Here is a 20,496-nt window from a genome sequence, read left to right as displayed (position 1 = left end):
AACTAAAAAGAACCAGTAAAAAATGTTAAAAATCCCCTCCAACATAATTGCATTAGCACCAACTTCCTTATGAAGACTGCTAAAGCTAAAGAAATTAAAATAAGAAATGATAAGTAGGATGGCTTCAAAGCTTCAGCACAGCAAAGGAAACAATTACAATATTAATAAGAGCCTATAAATGGGAGACTATCTTTGCCAGCTAGTTTTCTGACAGGAGAATAATATTCAAAATATATACAGAACTGGAAAACTTAACAATAATAACAACAACATAGTATGATTAGGAGAGGTGTAGGGTCTTTTGCTACAACAGGGAAATGCTAGACATTCAGGTATACTCCAGTCCAAGTGCAGTCTCTGCATGTGGCCTAGAGCTCAGGAGACCACATGCACCTGCTGGTCCTTTGGCCTGTGAGTTCTCATCTGTCCAAGTGATATTTACCATGTGCAAAATGGACACAGTTATCTGTAGTTAGAACTCATATTTCATCAAGCATTTTATATTTGGTGAAGTCTTAAGGTGCTCCATATCAAAGATGACCGTTTGGTCTGAAAACACTGAATTTCCAATGAGCAGTACAAAATTGGTTTCTCAAGAGCATTTGCAAATACTTTTATAGCATAATTTATTCACCTTTTAGGATGTTCTATTTTACCTTTAACTATTTTTCCAAACTGTAGGTTGTAATGCAGTTTGAAATGTTAAGAAATCATACATGAAACGGAATTATCTGGAGGACCATCTTATTCTTATGTTGACCAATATCTATAAAATTGTATGCATTATAATATACATGTATCTGTATTAGTTGCAAGTTATTATTTACCATAGTTAAAACATCATTTGTATTTTCAGAGTTTTTATCTTGCTAGTTGAGCAACTACAAAACCCACGAAATTAGAAAGAAAAAAATCTCAGCAGGGGGGGCTATACAAAAGTGCCCATTTCACTGCACTATAATGAATGACAGACATGGAATATTCCCAACTTTACTTTTTTATGTACAAAAGAATTTAATTGAAATACCTGTATAAAAATATCATCTCCAGACATCTTGCATTTCCTCAATGCCTGCTCACACTGGGGTCACAGAAACATGGCTGCTAAAATAAAATAAGGGCTTGAGACTCTGCCCACCCCCAGCCTTCAGAACCAGCAAGCAGACTGTACAAGCTCAATAATTTAAAGCCCACACCCTGGCAGAGTGCCAAATGTGGCAGAATCACCCACTCCCATTAAGGTAGCCACTATATCAATTCCTCCTCCTATAGACAAAGGCAGGGCTGGGGATCAACTCCAGGTGCAGGAACCATGGTCAGGACCACACAGCTACCCCCTTGCCTGCCCTTGGCCACACCAGGGGGTTGGAGGAGGGCTTCTCAGAGGAAGTAACCTCAACAAATAAATTAAAGAATGGGGGGCACTGTGGTGAAGGCCTGTGGTGAAGGCCTGGGCTCTGGATGCTGAGGCAGGAGGATCCAGAGTTCAAGGCCAGCCTCAGCAATGGCGAAGTGCTAAGCAAGTCAGTGAGATCCTGTCTCTAAATAAAATACAAAATAGGGCTGGGGATGTGGCTCAGTGGTGAATGCTCCTGAGTTCAATCCCTGGTACCCCCCCCCAAAAAAAAGAATAAATGGCCCTGGGCAGGAAGGGGTGCCCTCCAGGGGAGTCACACCATAAATAAATGACATTGGCATGCACCAACACAGCTCAGTGGGAAGTGGGCAGCAGAGCCCCCTTGCATTGCCTGTATAGGAACATGCCTAGACTGGAAACCAGGAGGTTGGCTTGGGGACCCTGTGCCCACTGGTGGGTACTCTGGGTCACACACCATCAGAAGAGAAGGCTGCCTCTCATTATGGGGCAGCAGAGTGGGAGAAGTGTCTGGTTTAAGTATCCATCCAAGGCAGGTGGAACCTTGCTTTGCCCTGAGCCATTTTTGGGCAGAAGAGCTTCAGAAAACCCAGTTCCAAGGACCAGCCTTCAAAAAGGCCCTCAAAGCAAAGGAAACAGGCCTGGTGCCAAGGGCAAAGGTCACCAGGAGTCAGAGGTCACTGAATTTTTAGGAGACAGCCCAAGAAGAGGAAAAGTCAGTATTCTGGAATAGTGGCCAAGCCAAGCCCAGATCCCCAGCGTGGAATCCAGGCTCTTCCTCACAAGCTGTCACTGCTGGAGGTGATGCTGGCCCCGTGGTCAGTGTCCAGAGATCAGAGCTGCAGGTCACAGTTCTCAGGGGCACCCCTCTCTCCCCCCCAGCATCCAGGGGTGGGCAGCGATCTGATCCAGTGAGGACTGCTTGAAAGGCCACAGGGACAGACATCACTCAATGAGCTGCTTGCATTCTGGGGACACCCTCCTTGGGAAGAAAGGGGACCACAGAGGATCTCGTTGTCCTGCTCAAAGGGGATGTTGCCACACACCATATCGTACAGCAGCATGCCCAGGGACCACACGGTGGCAGAGTGCCCGTGTTAGTGGTGGTAGCGGATCCAATCTGGGGGGCTGTACACCCAGGGGCCGTCAAAGTCGGTGTAGACAGTTTCCTTGAGTGGAGGCACCTGAGCCAAAGTTGATGAGCTCTCCAGAGCGCAGGTGCACCACCTCGCAGCCCTGGCAATGGTGCTTGGCGACCAGCATCTGCGCAAAGAAGCGGCGCCCAGCGGCTCCTCCCCGGCGCTGGGCTCCGTGATGAAGTCGAAGAGGTCCTGTGCTGGCTCAGACTGCTACAGCACCGGAAGGAAGCTGTCGGGCCGCTGGAATCAGTCCAACAGGCAATTGAAGCCACGCGCACCACCGGCAGCAGCACCACCTCCAGGGTCCGGGCCTCACCGCCTAGGCTGCCCCATTTTGTCACTCGCTCCTTCACCAAGTGTTTCGCGGCCACGGAAGCCCGTCAGTGATGCCACTGCCCGCATAGAACCTGCTGGAGCCACCGTTGCCCAGCACGGAACCTATCTGGTACACCTCCTTGTCCGCCTTGGCTGGTTGTAGGATTTTCGCAGGGGTGCGCCCGGGAGCCAAACTTGGGAAGCAGCCTTGCGGTGGCGGCCTCGCGCTCTCAATCGCCTCTCGCCCTCCCGGCGGCGCGGACGCAGGAGGGCAGCCTCCCGGCCGCGGTCGACCAGGTGGATCGGATCGGGTGGGCTCGCTGCACGCCTGCACTGCGGCCTGAGGCAGTGCTTTATAATCTTGAGTTCTAATAATGTGCCAATTGCTCTATAATTTGAATTCCTGGGGATCTACTTTTCTATCTTAAGTTTCTTTGATTTATTTTTATTTCCATTATGATTTAATTTTTCCCTTCAATGATTTCATCGAGAGTGTGTGTATAAAAATATTTTTTTTTCTTGTTGGATGATGAATAACTTCCCTGATTATGTTTTTCCAAGATTCTTGATGATTTTCTATTTTTTCTTTATTTTTAAAATTTTTAATTGTTAAATAATAACTGCATCTATTTATGTAACATGATTGATTTTTTTTTTTGTACCAGGGATTGAACACAGGGGCACTTTACCACTGAGCCACATCTCCAGCCCTTGTATATATTTTATTTAGAGACAGGGTCTCACGAAGTTGGTTAGGACCTCGCTAAGTCGCTGAGGGTGACTTTCAACTTGCCATCCTCCTGCCTTACAAGCATGTGCCACCACACCTGGCTTGATTATATGTATATGTATGGGTGTGTGTATATATTTGTTGCCTTGCAACAAATTGTTTATTTTGGAGTGGTGTTGAGGATAATTTTTATTTACTCTTCCATATTTTATAATATCTTATAAAGGGCATCCACTGCTTTTTTATTCAGAAAAGAAATTGGCAGCTGGGTGCAGTGTAATCCTAGTGGCTCTGAAGGATGAGGCAGGAGGATTACAAGTTCAAGACAGCCTCAGCCACTTAGCAAGGACCTAAGCAACTTAGAAATCCTTGTCTCAAAATAAAAACAAACAAAAGGACTGGCCAGTGTGGCTCAGTGGTTAAGTCCCTTTTGGTTCAATCCCTGGTGAGAGAGAAAGAGAGAGAGAGAGAGAGAGAGAGAGAGAGAGAGAGGAAACTGACATAATTTTACATCAAAAATATTAAATTCATTTACATTTTAGGCACCATTTGAGGCATGGAGGATAGGGAGGACCTTGGTTTCTAGTTCTTTTTTGGTTATTATTAATATTACTATTAATATTATTAATTCTGTAACAAATAGTTTAGCTTGGGAGTGGCACAAAATGTTATGTTTTCACTGTAGGGAAAAAGGCAAATAAACGTAACAAGCAATAGATTACAGCCAAGTTTCATCAGTCTAACACTAACAGAGGTCTCTATGTCTCAGAGTAGCCCCTTGGGAATCTACCTGAACATGTGTCTGAGCATCATTCAAATATATGTCTTCATCTATCATTATTTATGTAGGTTTCAAAAATTGACATATATATATATATATATAATTTTCCCAAAACTTCCTTAGGTTGGACCTCTAACAACTCCCAATCTTCCCAACTGTAGTTACAGTGGACCAGTCCCTTTGCTGTGAGGGTAGCATCGATGTTTTTTCTCCTACTAATAGAATCTCTGTTTTTAGCTATTACAGCAACTTGAAGTAATGAAAAGCCTGTGGCAACATTTTTTAGTGGGCCCTGAGCTAAGGAATGAAATCATTTATTTCCTCTTATTTGCTACCTCAAAGCCTCTGGATAACATGTTCAAATGAAATTTCTAAAATTAAAATGGTATCAAAATATTATAAAACAAGCATTGGTGAATTTTGAAATTCCATATACTTCATAATTTAAAGAAACTTTGTTCAAAAATGTGAAAATTACCTTCTTTACCATTGTTAATCCAACTTGTTAATGCTTCCTTTAAATTTTCTCCACATTTTTTAGGATCTAACACAATGGGTGCAATAAATGAGAAGTGATGAATATAAATTCAGAAAGAGAGCAAAACTTCTATGGTATACTGAATACAAGCACATAGACCAATGAGCTGAAGTGAGAGCCCAGAAATAAATCCACTCACTCATGGAAAATTGATGTTCAACAAAGTGAACAAGAACAAACAAGGAGAGAGGACATTCTATTTAATAAATAGTGCTCGGCAAGCTGGATATCCAATGGGTTTGTCAGTTTTCCTTGTTGTATTAAAATACCCAAGGCTGAGTACTTCATAAAGGAAAGAGCCAATTTTAGTTCATAGCTTTGATTACAAAATTTGCAAACAGAATGTCATCAGTACTGGCCCCTAAGCTGCATCACCTGATAGATCGTGGAAGCACATGTGAAAGAGAGATTTCAAGGTGAGACAGATAGTCTTCGAACATAAGGGATCAGGTTTGCTCTCATAAATACCATCGCTCAAGCAATAACCAGACTTTTCATGAGGACTATCTTAATTTCTACCAAGGTCATTGCCATGTGACCTATTGACTTGCCAGCAGGTCTCACCACATAATGATACCACCACTTCTCACATTGTCACAATGGTTCCAAAATACTAACCCTTAGGAGACAGAAAGGGACATATAGATCCCAATGCAGTAATAGAGGATGAATTTACTATACCACTCTCACAAATAGGTAGGTCTTCCAGACCCATTGTCTTTATGTTCCTCACTTAGCTGCCAGCTTTTGTGTCTAGGAGGCATAGCTGTTTGTAGTAGATCTCAGTTTCTAGACTCCTGATATATGGTGTGATAGCACCATTTGTATACTGACAAGCTGTGTATTTCTATGTTGGGGGTGGTAAAAACTTCTAAATTGGAGATTCCAGTAATTGGGGTTTAGTCTTGACCTAACTTTGGAACTCCAGGATAGGTTTTTGTGAATTTATCCACATCCTCTATTTCTGGAGAGATGCTGGTCTCAGCAGGAGGTCTGGATCTCTAGGGTCTCTTCCACTTTTAGGATGTAGAGACAAAAAAAACCTCCATGGATTTTACCTTCACCACTACGGATATGAAATACTGGGTATCTTCCCAGCCAACAACAATGGGAGCTTTCTCCCTTGAGATTGAGAGCCTGAATGCTTCAGGTAAACTTTTCTTTGTGGCTATTTTAGTCTCTCAGGGTTTAGTTACATTGTGGGAATATTTTTGGTCAGCTGAAGGAACTTCCTGATCTCTGGTTTCTCAGAGGTGGAAATGTGTGGTTTCCCTCCTGGTTGGAGCACAGCAGGCAGCCTCTTTTCTCACCAGCAGGAGTGCAGGGAAAAGAACAAAATTACAACCAATAAACAGAATATACAAGCACTCTAGGACAAAATTTAAAAATCAAATTTTTGACTCATAGCTCTTGAGGAAGGAGTTGAGATAGAGGCTAATGGTGCAGAAAATGTATTCAGTGAAATAACAGCAGAAAATTTCCCTAATTTTTATGGTTTAGATGTGGTGTCCCTCAAAGGTTCATGTGTGAGACAATTCAAGAAGATTTGGAAGAGAAATGATTGGGTTATAGCCTTAACACAATAATTTAATCAATCCCTGATGGGATTAACTAAGTGGTAACTGGAGGCAAGTGGTGGGGTAGTTGGAGGAAGGTTTATCTGGGGCGTGACTATGGGGTATATATTTTGTATCTGGAAGAGTGGAGTCTCTCTCTCTACTTCCTGATCACCATCTGAGCTGTTTCCCTCTGCCACACTCTTCTGCCATGATATTAAGCCTCACCTCAAGCCCCAAGGAATGGAGCCTGCTATCTATGGATGGAGACCTCTGAAACCATAAGCCCCTGAATAAACCTTTTCTCCTCTACAGTTGTTCTGGTTGGGTCATTTAGTCACAGTGGCAAAAAAGGCTGACAGAAAAACTAAGCTTGGGAATGAGTTGGACATGAAGAAACTGGGTTCATTTAGAACTCTAAATAGGCATGACCAGAAAAGAACCTTTCCATGATCCATTATAATTAAAATACCAAAGATTCAGAAAAAGAAGAGATTTGAAAAGCTTTAAGAGTGAAACACTGTTACAGGGCTGGGGACTGCCATGAAACTGAGGCAGTTTAGAGACACAACCTTCATACTCCAATCCTTTCTATCATGTAAGAATAATTTCTGACATGTTGCTTAGAGTAACAGGCATGAATTTATTAGAAAGGATAAGAAAGAGAAAAAAGGAGTACTCTCAAGGGATGGAGTAGGTCCTCTCAGAGAAGAAAAGAATGGCATGCTCCTCTTACTCTCCAGCTTTATTGGGGGATCCCAGAGAAACTTCCAGGAAGTCATACCCAGGGTCTACCCTTTGACTTCTGACTCACAGCAGAGAACTAGAGGGATTGACTCCAAGAGGGGATGGTGTAGTGTTTACAGAGTTGGAGATTTTATGGAAATTGTGTCCCCATTTTGCCGCAGAATATTTCATCCAACAACTGTGCACACTTATTTTTCAACTGCTCATGGAATGTATACCACAGTAGTTCATTTTTTATACCACAAAGTACTTTTAGCAAATACAAAAAGTTCATATAATTTGTTTGCATTATATCAGATCATAATAGAGTGAAATTAGAAATCAACAGCAAGAAAAGGTAGAGAAACTATACAAACAAATAGAGTTTTTTTAATATCTTCACTTTTATTTATTTATTTTTATATGGTACTGAGGATCGAACCCAGGGTCTCATGCATACAAGGCAAGAACTCTACCGCTGAGCCACAACCACAGCCCCACAAATAGAATTTGAAAATACACTTTTGAATGATTGAAGCAATCAGGGGATAAATTTAATAAATCTCAGAATCAAAGCTCAATCCATGGGGCAATGCACTTACATCTGAAGACCTCTCCTCGAACTTCTGGGACCAGGGCAATGTCCAGGTCACTACAAGACAGAGTAAGAGTCAGAGCCCCTCTACTCAGGGAAGGAGAATGCAAAATCGTTCAGACTGGCTGCCCACAACTAGAGGCATCAATATAACCTAATTTCAAATTATACTACTGAGCCATGGTAACAAAAACAGCTTGTAAAAACAAGCATGTAGACCAATGAAATAGAATAGACAACACAAAAACAAACCCATATAGAGATAGTCTTCTGATTCATGACAAAGGTACCAAAACCATCTGCTGGAGAAAACATAGTCTCTTCAATAAACGGCACCAGGGAAACTGGATACCCATTTGTAAAAGAATGAAACTAGATGCTTATACATCACCCTGAACAAAAGTTAACACAAAGTGGGTTAAAGGCCTAGGTATACACATAGAAACTGTGTAACTGCTAGAGGAAAACACAACATATAGGCAAAGGCAGCAACTTCCTGAAAAGTACTTGTATAGCACAGGGAGTTATACCAAGAATAAATAAAAGGAGTGACATCAAATTAAAAAGCATCTGCACATTAAAGGAAATAATTAAGTGCATGAAGAGAGAACCTACAGGGTGGAGGAAATATTTGCCAGCTACCTTTCTGACAGTACAGTAGCATCCAAAATATATAAAGAACTCAAAAAAAACCAAAAGCCCCAAAAATTGACTCATTCAATATAAGGACAAAGGAAGTATACAGATGCTTCTCAAAAGTACAAATAGCCAATGATTATATGAAAAAAAAAATGTTTGAGGACCTTTAGCCATCAGGGAAATGCAAATCAAACTACACTGAGATTTATCACACCCCAGTCAGGATAGCAATTGTCAAGAATAGAAATAATGATAAATGAGGGTGAGGACACAGGGGAAGAGGAAACAATATACAATTGTTGGTGGAAATGTAAATTAGTACATCCACCATGGATATTAGTATGAAGGTTCCTCATAAAATTAAAAAAGGAAATATGATCTACTTATGGTGCTCCTCAGTGTTTAAGCAAAAGAATTAAAGACAGCATAATTTAGACACATATGCATGCTGATTATTGTAGAGGGAAAGGTTCTGAGGCAAGGCTGGTGGCCTTCCCCCTCAGGTCACATGCCACAATCTCTGCCACCTCCTGGGCCTGGGGAGCTGCCGCTGGTTCCGCTGCCTCATGAAAGGGGCGCTCAGCCTGGATGAAGCCCTGCAGTGGCCCCCAGACCTCTGCCCCATCTGCCTGAGGAAGCTGCAGCAAGTCCTGAGTTTCCGGCTCGCTGAGAGGTACAAGGTGAGCGCTGCCCTGGCTGCCGACTTGGCCCAGGGGAAGCCACACACAGGCAGAGGACCTGTGCTGTGTCCTGCTCCTCCAGGACCTCACAGATCTCCCTGATGGCAGATCCAGTCCTTAGCAGGTGCTTGACAAGTGGAAGCCCCCAGCACTTTGGGGCACTTTGGCTGACTTGTGGGTCACTAGAAGGAAGAGGGAACCAGACCAATCCAGTCCTCAACAGGAGCTCCTGCCTCTGGCAGTGCTGGCAAGGGGTATGCTGCCCTCTGTTGGTAGTATATGGCATGGCCATAGAGCACGGTCCCCTTTCTTATTTCCATGGGAAGATTTGTTTGTAAACTCAGAAACTTCACTCTCTCTTTATTTCTCTTTAAATCCACCTTTGGCTGAAAACAAATTTTCAATGGAGGCACAGGACCTATCAATTTGAAAACCAAAACTTGTTGTCAGAACTTCCCTGGGTTTAAGGCCGGACTCTTATGGTTCTGGGGAGTCCCTTCCTCATGCAGGTTTCTGGCAGGGTAGTGGCTCTCAGCCTGCCCTGGTGTCACAATTCCCTGGTGGGATGGGGTTCTCACCTGGACGTATTAGAACAGTCCCCTGTGATGCTGGAGGCCTGAAGTAGAGGCCAGGTATTTTCAGATTATAGCACTGACTCCCCTGGGAGCAGAGGGACAGCTCTTCCCTAGTGGGGAGCCAGGAGCCTGTGTCGCTGCAGAACAGGGCAGCTGGTGTGGTTGTCACTTGTGGAGACACCCTGCATGGGCCAGCTGCCCAGTCACGGGGGCACAGGCAAAGGGCTTGGTTGGAGGCAGCTCTTATTGTCCTGGTAAGGCTGAGAAATGGGAATTGAAGACAGCTCTGGCTGTGAAAGGGTTTGATTTCTTACTTGTGTCCTTCATCTGGGGCTCATTCAACCATCTGATGGGAACTTTTAGAACTTTACCCAGTTGAGGGCGGGGGTGTGGTGTTCAACAGACCCTGGGTGAGCTCTGAGGGCTGAGGTGGTGGGTGCAGCCTCTCCTCCCATGGTGCTCCCTGAAATGGCTGGGCCATTGGGGGCAGCCAGTCCCCTCTTAGGACAAGGCTCAGGGACCTGGTGGGCCAATGACTGTAGTAGGTGGGGAGCTATGCAGGAGATTTCCCACATGTCCTGGGATGGCCCAAGGACTCTAAGAGCCATGGAGCCACCCAGGGCCAGTGTCTCTGCTCAAAGAAAAAGCCCAGCTTTGTGGTGCCGGCCAGTGTCCACTGATTGACTGAGCAGAGCTGGAAAGTGCTGCTCATTGTGACGCCCATCCTGCAGACATGGCACACACAGGGGACCTCAGGAGCACAGGTAATGGGAGGCCATGGTGAAACATTTAGGGGTGATGTGTTTTGAGTGTTTCTTTTGCCTTAACATTTTCTGACTTTAATCATCAGCTTTGAGGAAGGTCTGGGTTAGCAAGAGGTGCCCAGTTCCTGAAACGTGAACAGCAGGCTCCTGGGACCTGGAACGTCTGGCTGTGGCACAGCCTGGACTCCAGTCCCCAGCAGTGCTGGGCAGCAGGGCCCAGGTGGCATCAGCTTGCCACGGGCCTCAAGGTGACTGAATGCAGCTGGGTCCTCGGGCTGCTCGCTGGCCAGACAAGTGCCCACCAGAGAGAACTCAGCCTGTTTCTCCCTCGCAGAGACTCCACACCTGGACCCAGGCAGCAGCAGGTTCGTGGCCCTGCCAGGAGGCAGGAGAGCCATCTATGTCGGAGGACACCCCACCCTTCAGCGCAGACTCTGGCATGTGCTGTGAGAGCGACTCAGAGCCTGTCACCAGCCTATCAGAGCCCCTCACCCCTGACGCATGGAGTCATGCCTTCCCTGAGGGACCCGAGGATGGGCAGAGCTCCCTGGTGGCCTCAGAGGCTCTGCCGAAGCTTGAGGGCCCTGTGGAGGCCATCGAGGAGCACGGACGGTGGCTGGCCACATGTATCCAGGCCCTGGAACGGGAAGTGGCCGAGGAGGAGCTCGTGCAGGTGGACAGGGCCGTGGATGCCCTGGACTGGTGGGAGATGTTCACAGGGCAACTCCCGGCTACCAGGCAAGACCTGCCCTGTGTCAGGGACAGTGCAGGGCTGCGCAAGGCCCTGGGGGACAAGCTCTCCTCCCTGAGGCGGCGGCTGAGCACACGCAGACTCCCCAAGGCCGAGTCCTCCCCCTGCCGCTGGGAGGGGGGTAGTTAGTGCAGCAAGATGGCCTGTCCCCTGCAGAAAAGTCAGCGCCTGACGTCTCTCCCCAGGACACCAACTGACCACTGCTGTCCAGCCACCAAGGGCATGGTGAGCCCAGCAGCGCTAACAGAAGCCCTCAGAATGAGGAGGCTGCTTCTAGCTGGCTCCTTGGGTCCCTGTGCCGACTGCTTACCCCAAAGCACAGCCTGGTCCCAGGGCCCCCATGGCAGAGTAGCCTGCAGCCTGGGGAGCACCCCGCCCCTCTCCTGGGCGCCACCGTGGTCTGAGGGCCAGGGGGGAGCTGTGCGCTTGCCTTCTCCCTGCAGGCTGGGCTTTGGGCCTGCTGCTCCCTCTGGTTACTTCCGGTTGGAGCTCAAAAAGTTATCCAGGCCAGTGGTGACCCTGGGACATGGGCTGTGCTGCTGCTAACTAACTGGGCTCCAGGGTCCCCTCAAAGTGGAAGCCGTGGGGTTTTGTTTTGTCTCTGAGCTTGAGACTCACGGGGGTCTGTCCTTTTGGACCCACACTGCGGGAAGGCAGGTGTCTAACCTGCAAGTTTAAGGGGCAGGAGGGTGGAGCCTCCTTATCCCCTGAGGTCGCCTGCTGTCACTCAGTGGTGAAAACACACTGCAGCCCCATTCTCGGGACTGTTTTCTGACCAAGGTGGCTGTGCTGTCAGTGGGCACTAGGCCGCGGTGGTGCCATGTGGGGTCAGTTTGTACTAGGCCACCAGGTGCCTGTGCTGGTGCCAGCAGGGTGCAGCTCATGTCTTCAGTGATGTCTTTTTGGCTGAGTTCTATCCCATTCCTGAGAGCGGTTAGGACACCGTCCACACGTGGCATTGTCTGTGACCCTTTCATTTTTTGGTTCCAGGGATTGAACCCAAGGGTGCTTAACCACTGAGCCACATCCCAAGCCCTATTTTATTTGAGATGGGGCCTCACTAAATTGCTTAAGGTCTTTTTAAGTTGCTAAGGCTGGCCTTGCCTTGAATCTGTCCTCCTGCCTCATTTGATTCCCACCCCCTCAAAGTGACCTTTTTATCACTATCAAATGTCCCAGCCTGAGATAGTAGGATCCTGCAGAGTGAAGCAGGTGGGGTCCTGGCTTTTCCTCACTGGAAAGAGGCAAGAACAGGAAGCTTAGACAGTTTCGAATTGTTTCTGAGAAAAAACTACAAATATAGACCTAGAGGGAGTCTGAAGCTGCCTTGTGACTGTGACACTACTGCGGGGCAAAGGGCAGGTCCCAGGCCCAGAAAAATGCAAAGGGTTAAGGTCATCTGAGCTTGGAAGCAAAAAGCTCTGACGCAGTATCGGCACCCTCCCCAGGCCCCCAGGCCATTCTTGCCATCTCATACAGGTGTCCCATGGTCCAGGTTGTCCTTGCAATGAGATGAAGGGACTCACGCTACGGCTCATGCAGCTGCCCGTGTCTGCCAGCAGGGAGCACAGCTGGGCCTCGACGCCCAAGCCTTGGGTAGCTGTGGCCTTCCTAAGGCAGGTGGGGCTCTACCTAAGCCTCATGTCAGAGCCTCACCCTGCTGGGCAGTCACTGAGGCCCCTGCAGGTCCCTGGGAGGGACACAGACGCTACCTCTGAATGGAGGTGTGGCAAGTTTCTGGAAGGACGTACCACTTGGGGAAATAACATTGTGGCCATTCATGAGAAGCTGGCCGTGGTTGGTGTTGGTGGCCTGGGTTTCACTATCATGACGGCCACATGGTCTTACCTGAGGCCACTCTTCTGTCCTCTGCAAGAGGCGAGTTACTGGAGTGGCGGAAGATTTAATGGGGGTGACAAATAGCCAGGTGTGGATGGAGGGCAGGAGGCCATCAGGGTCATCCGCCCCTGGCCTTTGGCTCCCAACTGTCATGAGTCCCAAGAGGGCACGTGGAGGTGGGAGGCAGCAAACCACTAAAGCCAGAAGCTTCACCCAGAGGCTTTTGAAGACTGGTGTTGGGAGGACGTTTTGAAAAGCAGCTTCCTCTGCCATGTTTCCCTCCTCACACGCTGGCCCAGGTTCTGTCCTTGACAGGCGAAGGGTAATGGGACAGTCACCACAGGAGGAGGGTAAGGAGAGGAGGAGCCAAGTGGGGCTCACAGACCTTCCTAAACTCGAGCTGGAGATGTCGCAGCTGTGGTGTTGACAGGTGTGGTCTGCAGGGTCCCGGGGCCATGGCATCTAAAATGTCAAAGAAACGCACAAGCTGACTCAGCTGCTCCTCAGGGGTCCCTGGGGTGCATGAGGACAGGTTGACAGATCCTCCAAGAGCCTGGCACGTCTTGGTCAAGCTGGAGGCGCTTGAGAGGAACTAAGTAGTTTGGGGTCATGACACGTCACCTGTGTCACTAGGACATCGAGCCCTGGGTCCACATGTTCCTTTCCAGGCTCAGGGTCACGACATGTCACTTCCATAGAACATCTAACCCCTGGCTGCACACGCCCTTCCCCAGGCTTTGACCAGGGGCCAAGTTGGAGAGGCCCTAGACAGAGGGAGCAGATCCCTCTTTCTACCCAAAGCCCAGACTCGCCATCCAAGGAGGGGAGAAGCATTTCACTCCTGCCCATGGTGGGAACCCTCATAGAGCAGGAGAGCTAGTGTAGCTCTGCACCCCATTTCCAGGGCTGAGTCTGAAAAGGGGTGCTGTCCTGTGAGCCAGCCCATGGGACATCTGATACAGACCCCTCTGTGATGAAAGAACTCTCCAGAGGGCTTAAAGCACAGACAAGCACTGGCTGAGTCAAGAAACTAATGGTGGGGCTGTGGTTGTGGCTCAGTGGTAGAGCGCTTGCCTAGCTTATGTGAGGCACTGGGTTCAATCCTCTATTTTTATACCTTTATTTTATTTATTTATATAAAATATAAATAAATTAAATAAAGGTATAAAAAACACAATAACCCCAGCAGCTCGGGAGGCTGAGGCAGGAGGATCGTGAGTTCAAAGCCAGCTTCAGCAAAAGTGAGGTGTTAAGCAACTCAGTGAGACCCTGTCTCTAAATACAGTACAAAATAGGGTTGGCGATGTGGCTCAGTGGTGGAGGTTCCTGAGTTCAATCCCTAGTACCAAACTAAACTAAAACAAAACAAAACAAAACTCCCCCAAAGCCACAATAACATTATTAAAAAAAATAAATAATGGCAAGGCTCTGTTCAAATTTAGATGCCACCAAGTTCAAAGGGCATGCTACAATATTCAAGGTATATGCCCACCTATAGAAGGTCTACCCACAATCCTAAGACCAGCCACTCTCCAGACCCAAGGGTCAGGGACAGCCAGGCCTCAGAAGGATCAGCTGCTGATTCTCCACATCTTAGGGGGTCCCTCTGAGGACCAGGGGATATTGCATGCCCATCACCCTCAATTCTCAAAACAGTGTTGGCACATGTCATTGTTGACATCTGCTCTGTGGCTGTGGAGGCTGAGATGCAGCTTGGTGACCTGCCCAAGCCTCAGTGGTGGTGGAACCAAATTCAGGCTCCTTTGCCCCAGAGGGAGCCTCTTCGTTTCCCCACCATGTTCCACAGGCTCCTTAGGGAAGGAAGCAAACTGGATGTGTCTGAGCAGGAAGCAGAGTGGGGGTGGCACAGGCATCTGGGGGGGCTGCACCTCAGCACTGAGACACTTCCTGATATCACCAGGAAGCTCCCCAAGGAACATGGGGTGGGTGGCAGTGCTCTTAGGTGCCAACCACAACAGAGCCCGGGGTGCTGTGGCTCTGTGGACTTGCTTCTAGAAAGAGGGTGAATCCCCAGGAAGGATGCCGCCACCCAGTGGATGGAGCAGCAGGGTTTCCTGAGGACGTGCTCAGATCTGCAGGATGGAGGTCGCTTTCTCTGTGGCTCCCCTGGAGCAGCTCCAGCCAGGCTGGAAGGACACAGGTGCTGTCCGGGGAGAGGCCTGCACAGAGTGGCTCCCAGAACTGGTTTTATTTTGTGAGCCCATGAGCCTGATCCCAAAAGATGGGAGAAACACAGAAGGACCTGGTTTCGATGAAAAACCAAGGAATTTATGGCCCTTAGAACAACAGGCTGCCAAAGACACACACACTCCTGAGTAATTGAGGAATCAGGGAAAGCCCCCTGCCTCATGTAAAGGACCTCAGCTTTCGAAAGCTACTAGAATAAATGCAGATAGCCAGTGGGAATGGCTGACTGTCCTTTCCTCTCCCAGCATCACCTCAATCCACAAGAACCCAAAACAACAGGCTTATTTTTTAAAAATATTTATTTTTTTAGTTGTAGTTGAACACAGTACTTTTACTTTATTTATTTTTATATGGTGCTGAGGATAGAACCCAGGGCCTTGCATGTGCTAGGCGAGTGCTCTACTGCTGAGCCACCACCCCAGCTCCCAACAGGCTTATTTTTGAGCTTAGCTTCTTGGTAAGAAGACAACAAAAATAAGCTTCAGTCAGGGGTTTGATTTAAAAACGAATTTCCAAGAATTATCTAGGAGTTACTGGGTTTTCAGTTAATCCCTGACTCCCAGACTCCCAGTGATGGTCAGAGGCAACCAGAACACTCACAAAAAACTGGCGGGCTGCAGAGACCTGCTTCCTGCAAGGAACAGCTCCACCAGGGTAACTTACCAACCTGTCCACCCTCAGACCCTCTCCCAGATGATCCCAACTCTCCATTTTAACCATAAAGCAGAGCAGCCAGGCCCATGAGCAAGGCCACCCCAGATGCCACAACCTGGGCCTGCAAGTGAACACTGCACTCATTCCTGACATGGGCCAGGCCATTGCACCTGGGCTCTCCGCTCCTCCTCTGGCCCCAGCCACAATGTCCCACCCCTCACGGCATGTGCTGTCTTACACTGTGTCCCACCCAGGCCCCTTCCTGGCATAGGGTGCCTGTCTCCCACGGGTGCCTGGTTTTCTGGTTGAAGCACAAATGCTACTTCTTGGCAAAGGTGACGTGTCTGCCCGCTTTGCCCCCATGCTCCACATGCACCTTCTGTTTCTTTATGAACTTTACCACCATCTGTAGTTTGTTTCTGGGGCTGTAACGGGTCTGTGGTCAGCAGGAGCTCACAAGGACCACGACTCTTGGGCACACACACCCACCTGCCATGCAAAGCAGCTTGGATCAATTGGAAGCCACTCCTCCTCAGGGGGCCTTTGGGGAGCAGGAACATGACTTCCTGTTTCTTCCAACACCCACCTACACGAAGGCCATGTTGCTGACCACTCTCGACTGCTGGCCTTTTTCACCTGAGGAACTGCTTTCACTGGGCTTGCTCTGTGGTCAGCGCCCAGCTGGGCCCACAGTGCGGAGGCCAATCAGGCCCAGCGGTGGAGGTCCCTGTGGTCAGCCCATCAGTGCTGATGCCCTGGAGGAGCGTGGCCTCATGGGCAGGCCTGTTGCCCTGGTTTTGTTAAACAGGGAGTCCCAGAGACCAGGAAACAGAGGTTGTCAAAGGGGCCCCTGGGAAGAGGGGACAGCACATGAGGGCCCAGTGGAGAGAAAGCACACTTTCCCTGGGGGTCACTGGAATGACTGGCAGGGGTGTGGAGGGTGCCAGTCACGGTCCAAGTGGGCAGTAGGAGAGGAGTAGGGCGGGAGCAAACATGAAAAGGTTTTGTTTTTCTGAATGAGATCGGGCCTGGGAGTGACCTACGGCATTTCCTTCATGTCCCACCAGGGGCTCCACAGGTCCCTCTAGTGGATGGGCAGGGCAGGGCAGGGCTGGTGTCAGCATGGCACCATCCAGCTCTGAAGGGACAGAATGGAAGCTGCTGGGGCTGTGAGGGCAGCGGTCTAAATGTCAAGACTTCCCTCTCATTCCTGCTGCTGCTGCCTTCCCATCACATCTCCCTGAAGCAGTCACTTTACATGGGGCTCTTGAGAGTCATGGACCCCAAGCAGGAGAGGTGCTCATAAAAGGTGGTGGTGGGGTGTCCCAGGAGAAGTCCCCTGCCCTGGTTGCAGCACCTGGCTGTGACAGGCCTCCTGTGGTGACGGCTTGCCTGCTCACAGGGCACTGTTCCTAAGTCCACCTAAATTCAGGAATCAGTACTGAGACCACAGGTGACCGACACACAGCATGTTCTGTGTTATCCAGATTTTCTAGAGTGCTTCCCTGTTACATCTCAATACTGCTGTAAGCCCAAATCAGAAGTGTAAGTGACATGGGAGAAGTCCTCATTTCAGCTCAGTCAGTGCTTCCTGTTTGGAATGCCAGGCTCCCACGGGAGTCCCTCTACAAGGTGCCATTCCTCCTGCTTGTGGCAATGGATGGATGGTCCACTCGTCCCTGTACAAGGCCTCCTCTGAGTCACTCTTGCTGTACTGCTGAGGATGGGCTGGGAGCCCTGGCCACGTGTCCTCATGGACATCCATACATTGAGTGACCAGCAGGCGCCTCCCATCTTCAGTCATTTGCTGGAGGTCTTAGAAAGACCTATTAAACTGTCACTTCATCAGTGCTCACGTTTCCATATTTTTGAGCCAGGGTTGAGGCTTTTGATGTGATTTAACAAAAAGGGGCATGTGTGGTGGGGGACCTCATATGCTTGCGCTCTCGTCACCAGGAGCATTTTCCCCTCGGCCCTGCCGGCCCAACCGTCCTGCTGACTTCTCATACTTCGCCCACACCTACAGGCCTGTGCTTCTGAGGGCTATTAAGTTGAAAAATGGCTGACTGTCGCTGAATAAACACCGGGTAGGATGTGAGACTGCTCCAGGGCATGAGGAAGAGCCAGTGTTCAGCACCTGGGGGGGAAGGCGGCAGAGCGAAGGAAACACAGGAGAGGGGCTGGGTCAGAGCTGGGCACGGGGCACCCGCTTACCTCACTTGCCCACACATGCACCTGACACATGCACTCTGTCCACGGTGAGGCCACAGACACCTCTGCTTCAGGAGCGGTGTCAGACCGAAGATGGAGATTTACCCCAAAGCCTGTGAACCCAGCTACACCTGCACTCAAGATCCACCCAGGTCACTGTTCGGCTTTGACACAGTCAGTGGATGGTCACATTCAGGGGCACGCTGTACGGTAGTAGCCTGTGGGGTGGCAACTGGCTGTTTGATGGGAGGCGACCCATCAGGAAGACACATGTCGTTTAAGGAAACTTTTAATAGATTCATCAAAATGACATCTACAGAACCTGCTAACTAACCACCAAGGTAGGAAATACACTTTTTACCTGTCGCAGTGCAGTGGCCCCGTCTGGGCAGTTCTGGTGCACATCGGTGCTTCCCAGGGAGGAGCCCAAGGCAGAGCATCAGGCTCTCAGCACTTAAGACTCCTGACAGCTCCCTGCTGTTTTGTCATGAATGCTTAGGTGCCAAAGCTACATGCCACCCCCACCTCATCCCACACCTGGGGCTTCAAGCTTCCAGCATGCACAGCTGCTCTCCATGGGTGACAAACCAAGCACGGAGAAAGTGGGCTCAGGACTAAGTGGTTCTGAATGGGGTCTGGGCATATCAACACTGAACTTCCTGATCACCTGGGGCCACAGCCAGTAACAGGCCAACTGGTTTCACTTAGTTCTAATGGAGTTAAGAAGGATGTTTAGAATGCTTTAAATCAATTTGCATAAGGTCCAAAGGTAATTCTCCAAGGTTCTAGAGAGTCACAGGCTCCATGAAAATCTATCTCTAAGTTTCTCCTAACTAGGCCTGTTGAACCCTGCAGGTGAACTCCCCATGTGATGGTGTGTATAGGTGAATGGGTTCCCCCGGCCCCTGGCCCCCAGTTCAGCACCCTTCACCCACCCCCAGGGACTGATGAGCTTCTGGCTGCCAACGTGCAGGTGAACCTGGGAAACTTTTTCAGCCCGACAGCTGGTATGAGCAGAAGAGGCACAAGAACTGACTACTGCTCTGATATTGAGGTACAGGTCACTGCAATTTTTGACGTCTGAGTTGCTAAGCACACCTGAGGTTCTTTAGAGAGAATGGCACCAAAAATCTGCAGGGCTGCGACACACAGAGAACTACTCATTTGCAAGGGTTTCCTATGGTCACACCCAGTGAAAGAAAACCCACCTTCCTCCTGAGGCAGGCTGCTGGCCACAGCCAGGGGAAGGCTGGGTGGGTAGCAGTCCTCACTGTGCTAATCACAGTTCCACAAGCCTGGAAGGAACCTCAAGTGTGTGTACTGTTGTGGCCCTCAATCCTGGCTTTGCATCTGAATCTCCCAGTTCTCCAGTAGGAATCCATATATATGATGTTTGAATCTGGGCAGCCGTGGGCAGTGCCCAAGTGCATCCCACAGCCACCTGGACAGCCCAGGACCCAGTGTGCCCCTGGAGGGAATCCCTCTGGGAAGTTTCTGCTTTTCTCACTTGTGGTCAGTTCCAGACACCTGGCCACACACAGACAATGGCATTGAGCAGCAGCCCCAGTCCTCTTTCTAGAAACCTGCTTTTAGGGCAAGAGACAATTAGCGGAGAGCCAGTTATAGTGGAGTCCGGAGCACAAGAAAGCTCTGGCTATGAACCATACTGATGACCTCAGCGTTCATCTTCATGAGTGGTCACCCACAGGGTTCCACCTCAACACTCCCACCCTGCCATTCTCTGGGGCTTCTCTAGTCAGTCATCAAATCCCTCCCCTTGGGGCTTCCAGATCTTGCACAGTAGGGTGTCTCACTCTGATGTGCTGCCTTTATATGCTTTAAAGTTGTGCCCAGAGGCTTTAGTTCAGAGCAACATTTATGGCTGCTCCCCTATGTGCCAGACTTGGGATGTGGAAGTAAAACTGATTAATAAATAGCAATCTTCAAATGAAATTAGGATGGGAGTTATTTGCTCTGAACTTCTGGGATTGAAAAATTAAAACTAGTGTTGGTTTTGAATGCTGAGTGATATTTTATATTCAGCAAAAAAACTTTAGAATTTATTTTAACCAAATTCTAGAGACTAGGGTCTTCAAGGCAGACCCTGCCAGCAAAGGCCACCACGGGTATGTGACAGACTGGTCCTCATCCACTGGTGCGTGACAGGCTGGTCCTCATCCACTGGCCCCAACCAGTGCCTCTAACCTAGAGCATAACTAGTAAGGTGTTCAGGGACTTTCAAGTTAGTCACAGCTAATCAGATTGTTTCAACATTATGTTTTGATGTTGGAATTAAAATACTCTGACAAATTTTTCTTTTGTCAAAGAAGTAGGAAAATCACAAGAATAAAAATTCTAGACATCTCTATAAATTACAGAGCTATGGCTCAAAATCTTTGAAACAATTTCTCTATAAATGA

The 20,496-nt window shown here is 48.6% G+C and overlaps 1 protein-coding gene and 1 pseudogene across 1 annotated transcript; one reads left to right on the top strand and one right to left on the bottom strand.

Moving 5' to 3' along the window:
• Window positions 1–2,230: 2,230 nt before the first annotated feature.
• LOC139702894 (serine/threonine-protein kinase pim-3 pseudogene) lies at window positions 2,231–4,830 on the bottom strand (annotated as a pseudogene).
• A 1,095-nt stretch (window positions 4,831–5,925) lies between these two features.
• LOC139702893 (archaemetzincin-1-like) lies at window positions 5,926–11,293 on the top strand. The gene is made up of 3 exons (XM_071605447.1): window positions 5,926–5,964; window positions 8,898–9,074; window positions 10,748–11,293. Exons 1-3 carry the CDS (start codon window positions 5,926–5,928, stop codon window positions 11,291–11,293), a joined length of 762 nt encoding a protein of 253 aa, XP_071461548.1.
• Window positions 11,294–20,496: the final 9,203 nt, after the last annotated feature.

The sequence above is a fragment of the Marmota flaviventris genome, chromosome 19, assembly GCF_047511675.1.
Source record: "Marmota flaviventris isolate mMarFla1 chromosome 19, mMarFla1.hap1, whole genome shotgun sequence".
In the NCBI taxonomy this organism is placed as follows: Eukaryota; Metazoa; Chordata; class Mammalia; order Rodentia; family Sciuridae; genus Marmota; species Marmota flaviventris.
This window is presented reverse-complemented; position numbering and strand designations above follow the sequence as displayed.

What these genes read in the sequence shown, in the direction of transcription:
- LOC139702893 (XM_071605447.1), top strand. Translation starts at nt 5,926, where the DNA reads ATGGATTTTACCTTCACCACTACGGATATGAAATACTGG. An exon ending in CTACGGATATGAAATACTGG is followed by an intron (nt 5,965 to 8,897) that starts GTATCTTCCCAG and finishes CTTCCCCCTCAG; the next exon opens with GTCACATGCCACAATCTCTG. An exon ending in GGCTCGCTGAGAGGTACAAG is followed by an intron (nt 9,075 to 10,747) that starts GTGAGCGCTGCC and finishes TCTCCCTCGCAG; the next exon opens with AGACTCCACACCTGGACCCA.